Here is an 8596-nt window from a genome sequence, read left to right as displayed (position 1 = left end):
TCTTCACCTTTGTAGCTATAACCTTTTGAATCTAGTGTTCCCAAAGAAATCGTATTTTTCTTCAATTATGGAACATGCTTGTCAACGTCCTTGCGATTCCATCAAACATCTTGATTCTAATTGTGCCGATGCCGATGACCTTGCATGGAGCATTATTTCCCAGAAGGACTTTGCCCCCATCTAAGGGTTGGTAAGTGGAAAATCAATCCTTAATGGGGCACGTGTGATATGAACATCCAGAATCAAGTATCCATTCATCTTTTGAGTCGTGTTCTGAGACTATTAGTACATCTGCACTATCATAGCCATTTGCTACAGCTGCGTCTCCATAATCATAAATCTTTTCCTTGGCTTTGCTCTCTAGGAAATTCTTTCTTATATGCCCTTCCTTGTGACCGTGGAAGCATTTATACTTTCTAGGTTTCGCTTTAGACTTGGACCTAGATTTCCCTCTTTCACCAAATTGATTTCGCCTCTCTGTTCTTCCTCTAGCAAAGAGACTTTCACCCGAGCTTTCAGATCGCGAATCTGATACTCTTTTCTTTAGTTCTTTCGAGTGCAATGCAACCTTTATTTCGTCCAAGGTTAGATCTTCTCGACCATACATCATGGTGTCGATGAAGTGCTCGTAAGAACTTAGAAGAGAACATAGTAGAAGAATTTATTGGTCTTCATCTTCAATTTTAACATCAATATTCTTTAGATCAAGAATAATTTTGTTAAACTCAGATGATCTTTTATGGGCTTTCCTTCATGCATTTGAAGAGTATATATTATTTTCTTCAAATACAGTCTGTTGGTGAGTGACTTCATCATGTACAGGCTTTCCAACTTCAACCATAATGAAGTAGTTGTAGTTTCATCTGACACTTCTTGCAAAACTTCATCTTCCAAGTACAACAAGATTGCACTATGTGCTTTTTCCAAGATTTCATCATTCTCGTCCTTAGTTAGACTCTATGGTAGCTTGTGTCTACCTTCCAAGGCTTTGCCCAAGCCTTGATGAACTAGTAGAGCTTTCACCTTTAATCCTCAGAGGTTAAAATTATTTTCTCCATTAAATTTCTCCAAATCAAATTTAGCACTTTCCATGATAACCATATACTAGAACAATATCATAGTCCGTGAGCATACACCAGGAAAGTTCCCAGGAAAGAGAGGTGGGTCTTAACAGGCACGCTTAAATACTAGGTCTTTCCTAAGATAGAACTTTGCTAAACATGCACTTTCACACTATTATACTTTTCCAGTAACAAAAACAAATCTTTTTTGGTGTGTAAGATCATACAATGCTGCAAACACAAAGCATACTAAGAATTTTATTTTAAATCGTACGGCTTAGCATGCAAGAGCTCTACGAGCTCTGATACCAGTTTGTTTGATGCATAAGACCTTTGGAGAAAATATAATAGAGAAAATGACACTGAGAATTTAATGTGGTTCAGCAATTTGCCTACATCCACGGCTGAAGAGCAACATGATTATTCCACTATGATAAAAAGAATTACAAGTGTTTCACTCACTTCCCAAAACTCAAGTACACCCAATTTCACTCACACTCAAGTATTTCTCACAATATTAGAACAAGAGAACAAAAAAAAAGAATATGCACTAAACTAAGTATTTGGTGTGTCTTACAATGGTTTGGAACACTCCTATTTATAGTCAAAGCTTTTGAAGATTATATGGCCAAAAGAAAAGAGCATTGATGATGGTTTCACCATAGCCACTTCTTTTACTTGGCCAGAAATTCTCCATTTCTTCAAGATGATCTCTAGCCACTTCCTTTTGTTTGGCTCAAGAAAATCTTTTCATTATTTTTTCTTTTAGCCAATATTTAATAGATTACTTATTTTTAAGAAGCATGTGATATTATTTACAAAAATAAAAAGTAAATAAACTTGGTTATAGAATTACAAATCATATACATATTTTTCAAAGAATTAAGGATGTGTATTTACATACTCTCATATACATATCACCGTCCTCCATTAGAAAGGCATACAGGTGAAAAGAAAATAGAAGATGGTGTGAAATTGACATGATGTGATAACTTTTTCTGTTAAGGGAAAGTCGGCGGTACTAAGAGTTTACAAGTATATTTTAGATTTGTTTTTAATACAATTCTTAAACTCTAAGCATTATACTACTTTGCAAACTCATGTGAATAACCTAAAAAGTTCTAGGAATGTTTTAAGAAATTTTGTCCCACCATCATGCTTGGAACGAAACAGCTAGCTTGAGCAACGAGAGTGAGAATCCTCTCTGTGAAAGAGTCTTATCCAATACTAGAGAGGCGAGTTGATGCTTTTGTTTGTATATCTGATGATAAAAATATTGTATCATTATATTTAAAGGTTAAAAGAGTACTATTATATTATTTTTTCCTTTTTGCTTTTTAGGTATTTCCTTCTCCATGAGATATTATTTCCTCTGATACTGAAGAAGGAAGTGATGTGAAAAACCAAAGAAAAAAAAAATGTAATAATACTTATATTATTTTAATTATTATGAAATGACATTTTTATCCTTAAAATTATAAATAAAAACATAATTTATCTCTCTACTAGTAGAAATGATCCCAATTCTAGCAACAAGTACACATCCTATACAACTCACATTCTTTGTCCGTTGTACCCTCCATTAGTATTTAAAGGGTAGCAATACCACTCTCCTCTCTACCATAACATTGAGTAGTTTACTTTCATTACTATTGTTGTGTTTTAAGTATTATAGTGTTGATATAATGGCCTCAAACTCAGGTTGGACAACAAAGCAGAACAAGAAGTTTGAGAATGCTTTGGCCATCTACGACAAGGACACGCCGGACCGATGGCAGAAACTGGCCAGGGCCGTCGGAGGTAAGACAGTGGAGGAGGTGAAAAGGCATTATGAGATACTCGTGGAAGATTTGAAGAAGATTGAGGAAGGTCATGTGCCCTTGCCAAATTATAGAAATGTTACAATAGTTGGAGGTAGCAACAAAGGTTGCAATTACATGGATGCTGAAAAAAGGTTACTACTTAAATTAACCTCATGCATTTGTGCTAATAGCCTAATATTTCTGAATGAGACATATCCTATATAATTTTGACTCTTTATAATGTACCATTTATGTTCTATTGCTATGTTAAATTTATTTTATCTGCAGCCATTCGGTTAGAAAGGAAAGTGCATCAAAAGAATAAATAACATAATACAACATTTTTATCTTTTATGTATAATGAATTGATATTTTTATCTTAAGAGTAAAAGCAAATATAATAACTTCTCTCTTGAGTAAGTATTCTTATTCCAGCCACTTCACCATAAATTAATGTGCTCTTAGAGTATTAGAGTATCTCTTGTTCTATACCATTAAATATGTGACACATTATATTGGTTATAATATCAGAAAAAATAATAACTGTATGATATAATACCTGATTATATATTCATGATAATGCAGGATGAAGGCTCTACGCCTCCAGTGAAGTGTGACAGCAACAGTGCCAGAAATGGGTGTAAAAAATGTGCATGTTACAAACTTAGAATCCAGTTATAATTAACTGAACCAAATCCAGTTATAATTAACTGAACCAAATGCATGCACCTAGTTTGGTTCTTTAATAACAAAGGCCAAAAAAAAATAGGATGCATGTTACAAATCAAGTTATAATTAAGGGATAGAGATTACATGTCCCAAACGGTATCTCACTTCATGTCCCAAGTCAATCAGAGTACTCCATTTTATTATCTTTTGCTTTTAAATTTTTTATTTTATCTACGTGTTACTATATGATTGGTTTGAGACAGGGAATAGGACACCGTTGGAGACAGGTAATCCCCATTCATAATTAAGTGAAACAAATGCATGCACCTAGCTTGGTTTTTTTAATAACATAGGCCAAATATCATTTGGTTAAGTTATTTTATTTTCTTTCCATGTATATGTCAAGTTCTAGTGGTGTGTAATAATTCATATAAATGTAAAAAACAAAATTATCTCAAGGACATGCCAACTGGTTGATGGTGAAGTGAAGCATGCCCATTGGCTATTAGTTTCTGTCAAGTGCTTTTTAATTTGTCTTTTGGATGGATATAAATGATAGAGAATAAAGTTGATATTTGAAGAGATCATAGAGTACCTTCCAAACTGAAAAACTGAGAGGAAGGCAGTGACCAAAAAATTCTTAAATTTGTTATATATATATATATATATATATATATATAAATAAAATGGAAGTACATGACTACATCATGATATGTGTCTAACTCAGTTTACCAACTAGAATGGAATAAGATCATTTACATTACTGGAGAGAGAATTTTTCTTTTAGTTGCAAGGATAAAAGTATAATCTCATCATAAATAAAAAGAATACAAATATCATTATACTTTACTTTTCTTTTTTCTTTTTAAGAGTATCTGTCTCTTAATTATTTGAGATGAGTCCAACTGGAACATGATTTCATCATTTTGGTCTCTAAATGTTCAGAAACACAAAAAAAAAACCCAATTGAAGGGTTGACAAATATAAGAATAGACAACCCTTTAAATGCTAATAGAAGAATAGTGATAGGTTACTAATAACTAGAAAAACTTATTAGTGACAACCTTGCCAATTTAAATGCATATGTCTCAGTTGTAGCCTTGTTAACCTTGCCAAATCTTTCTTAGATATTTGCTTGCAAGATAGAATTTGGGATAACATATATATATTTGGAGTAAGACCCATAACTTAATTTGGTATGTATTTGTTCAGCAAGATTTGGCAAGGTTAGCAAGGATACAACCAATACATATGCGAGTGAAGCCAAGGCCAAGACCGAGCAGATGTGTGTCAAGCCAAAGCTAAGACCGAGACAAATTCATATCAAGCTAAGGCACCTGGCATGAGGCAGACCGAGACAAGCACGAGCCAAGGCATAGGCCCAAGCACAACTGCACAAGCCGAGGCATAGGCCCAAGCACAACTGCACAAGCCAAGGTGCAGACAAAGACAGGCAAAAATAAAAAAAAGGAAGGCATATGCTAAGTTGCTTCTATTACAAGCAACCTTGGCAAATGCATAATAACCATTGATCTTATGTATTATATAATTGATTGTTGACCCTTAGATCAAAAAGTTAGTTATTTAATTATTTAGTTAATTATATATAAAGTAACTTTGATTTCTTTTTTATTTGTAATTCAATTTTCCCAAATTTAAATTGAAAGATTCATTCACATATTTATCTTCAATCTTCTTTTTTGTTTTCTGTCATATAGAGTTTGCAGAGCTTATTGTCGATAATTGATCAAGCTATTTTTACATGATATCAGAGTAAGAACTGAACTTCTTTCCAATTGTCATTTAGTCATGATTCAAAGATAAGTCTTCGCTTAGTCCGACAGACTTCCATAGAAGGAGTATGCTGGGAAATAAGTCTCATATCACCTATTTTATTCTCTTAAATATGATTTAAATACATATTGGACAACTCTCTTTCTCAATTGGTTTTGAGATGGAAACTTAACTGATAGTACTTGCAAGCAAATATCTAATGAATGAGAACTTTCTTGCTTTCTCTCTAGTTTAGTAGTAGATGTTGCACTTTCCTGTATACTTAGCTTGATTATTTTGGCAAAATCAGTTTATGTTACCACACCAAAGATTCAAGTGCTTATATTTTTTTCTGGGTTCATATGTCCTTACTCCTTATATGTCCCATTTAAATCCAAGTTGCAGAACACTTCCCTGTCACACGATCTCTACCATTACTTCATATTAATCTCAGATCTATTACTTAATGGATATCACAGTCTAAAGCTATAGGAGTATTTAATTTGTTTGATAAAGTTTACACTATAGGACTTCAACTTTAAAACTTCAAATAATGAAATGAACTATCACTTTTTATTAGCTTCATACAACAAATTTATACATGGTGTCTATCTCAAAAATTTCACCTGATCATTTCTCCACTCTTTCTAAATAACCACGTTTTAACACTATCTATGACAAACAAAAGTAACTAAGACTCTGTTTGTGAGTTGATTTTTAAAGGGGAAGGCTTGAGAGTTGTTAATTCATAATTCAGTTTTGTTAGTTAGTTTACTTTCTAAGTATAGCAATGAAGTTAGTTGTGAAGCAACTATATATAGAAATGTAGTTTGTAAATGTAACTCAACTAATTCATATAGTTTCTTGCCTTTACTTGAATATACATACTCTTTCTTCACTCATTATTCTTCTTCTTCATTCTGTTTTCTTTCTGGTTTATGCAACATTGGTATCAAGAGCATCCAGCTTACATCGATCCAGGGACAACACAAGATCACCATGGCAAATAACAATGGCTTCACGATGACACTGCCTACATTGGTTGGAAAGAACTATGAACGGTGGAGTGTACATATGAAGGTCCTTTTTGGATATCAAGAAGTTCTTGATATAGTGCAGAACGGATATCAACCCCTTGGTGAAGATGACACTGAAATCCAGATATCCAACTTCAGAGAATGCAAGAAAAGGGACTGCAAGGCTTTGTTTATAATACACCAATGTGTAGATGAAGCAAATTTTGAAAAAATCTCCAATGCCAAGACAGCTAAAGAAGCATGGGAAAATCTTGAAAGAAGTTATGCAGGGGCATAGAAGGTGAAGAAGGTGAAATTGCAGACTTTGAGGAGGGAGTATGAACTTGTGCAAATGAAAGAAAGTGACTCAATCTCATATTACTTCACCAAAATTAGATCACTAACAAATCTGATGAAAGGATGTGGTGAAGTGATGAGAGATCAGTTGGTGGTTGAAAAAGTGTTGAGAACACTAACACCTAAGTTTGACCATATTGTAGTAGCTATAGAGGAGTCAAAGGATCTTGAAGTGTTCAAGATTGATGAGTTGCAAAGTTCATTAGAGGCACATGAACAGAGAATTAAGGAGAGGCATCACGAAAATGAGTCTGAGCAAGCTCTACAAGCCAAGTTCTCCAAGAAATTCTCTGCTCAAGGATCTCTCCAAAGGAAACTCAAAGGCAGATGGAAAGGTGACAAATTAAAGAATCAGGAAGGAGCCAAGCAAGAATCTGGTTCAACACAAAAATTCAGTTTGCATGATCAAGCTCTTAGAAGAAATAAAAGGAGATTTGATAAGAAAAAGGTACAATGTTTCAATTGTAAGAACTTTGGCCATTATGCAACTGAGTGTAGATTCAAACAGGGCAATGGTGGATCAGAAGTTGAGGCAAGAATAGATCAAGGTGATGACTCAGATGAAGAGCAAGTATTGCTCATGGTCACTACAGAGAATGAAAAAGCAAAATCAGATTGTTGGTACTTGGACACTGGTTGCTCCAACCATATGACAGGTCACAAAGACTGGTTTGTAAGGCTTGATGGCACTGCTAGAAGCAGGGTGAAGTTTGCAGATCATAGTTCTATTGAAGTAGAGGGAATTGGTGATATTTCAATTCAAAGGAAGGATGGAAAACTGGCATACATTCCCAATGTTTTGTATATACCAAAAATGAGGAGTAATCTGTTGAGTCTTGGACAATTGTTCGAAAGAGGGTACACAATGTTGATGGCAGACAAGACTTTGAAGGTATTTGATTGCGAAGAAACCTAATCTTGAAGGTTCCACTATCTAGCAATAGAACATTCAAGATTGGGATTCAAGTGACCAACCATAAATGCTTAATGACCAAGGCAACTCAAGAATGATGGGTCTGGCACCAAAGGTATGGTCACTTGAACTTCAAAAGTCTAGATTACTTGTGTAAAATTGGAGCTGTAACTGGTCTACCATCAATTAGAACTCCTAGTGAGTTGTGTGATGATTGCCTTGCAAGCAAGCAGGCAAGGAACTCTTTTTCCACCTATGTTCCAACCAAATCAGCAAGGCCACTTGAGCTGGTATTCTCAGATGTGTGTGGACCCTTTGAGGAGAACTCAATAGGAGGCAACATGTACTTTGTGACCTTCATAGATGATCTCACAAGAAAGACCTGGGTATACTTGATCAAGAGGAAGAGTGAAGTCTTCAACACTTTTCTTGGTTTTAAGGCTCAAGTTGAGAGACAATGCAGTCAGAAAATGAAGACTCTGAGAACTGATGGTGGAGGAGAATACATGTCATTTGAGTGGAAGGCTTTCTGTGCTAAAGAAGGCTTGATTCATGAGGTGATTGCACATTACACTCCCCAACACAATGGCACTGCAGAAAGGAAAAACAGATCTATTCTCAACATGGCCAGAAGTATGCTAAGAACCAAAAGAATGCCTAAGAAGTTTTGGGGAGAAGCTGTCTCAACAGTAGTGTACATCTTGAATAGATGTCCTACAAAGAGACTTGGTGAAGTCACACCTAAGGAGGCTTGGTTAGGTCAAAAACCAAGTGTTGGTCATCTTAGAATCTTTGGTTCTGTGTGCTACAAAATGTACCTGAGATTCAGAGAAAGAAGCTAGATGATAGGGGTGAGAAGTTGATTTTTCTTGGCTATCACTCTAGTGGAGCTTATAGAACCTTCAATCCTCTGACTCGGAAGATCATGCTAAGCAGAGATGTGAAGGTTGATGAATCACAAGGATGGAATTGGAACAACAATACTGTTAACAACTCAGAGAAAAT

At 34.9% G+C, this 8596-nt stretch overlaps 1 protein-coding gene across 4 annotated transcripts; it reads left to right on the top strand.

Moving 5' to 3' along the window:
• Positions 1-2655: 2655 nt before the first annotated feature.
• LOC109337299 (protein RADIALIS-like 4) lies at positions 2656-5132 on the top strand. 4 transcript variants are annotated; one of them, XM_019574246.1, is made up of 3 exons: positions 2656-3015; positions 3449-3501; positions 3532-3552. In XM_019574246.1, the coding sequence occupies exons 1-2, from the start codon at positions 2747-2749 to the stop codon at positions 3471-3473; spliced, it is 294 nt and encodes a 97-aa protein (XP_019429791.1). In that variant the 5' UTR covers positions 2656-2746; the 3' UTR covers positions 3474-3501; positions 3532-3552. The 4 variants fall into 4 exon arrangements, with proteins under 4 accessions (XP_019429791.1, XP_019429790.1, XP_019429789.1 ...); XM_019574245.1 differs by lacking the exon at positions 3532-3552 and adding an exon at positions 4745-5132 and having other exon boundaries at positions 2657-3015; positions 3449-3512; XM_019574244.1 differs by having other exon boundaries at positions 2657-3015; positions 3449-3497; positions 3552-4119.
• Positions 5133-8596: the final 3464 nt, after the last annotated feature.

This window comes from Lupinus angustifolius, unplaced genomic scaffold, assembly GCF_001865875.1.
Source record: "Lupinus angustifolius cultivar Tanjil unplaced genomic scaffold, LupAngTanjil_v1.0 Scaffold_5_53, whole genome shotgun sequence".
Taxonomy (NCBI): domain Eukaryota; kingdom Viridiplantae; phylum Streptophyta; class Magnoliopsida; order Fabales; family Fabaceae; genus Lupinus; species Lupinus angustifolius.
This window is presented reverse-complemented; position numbering and strand designations above follow the sequence as displayed.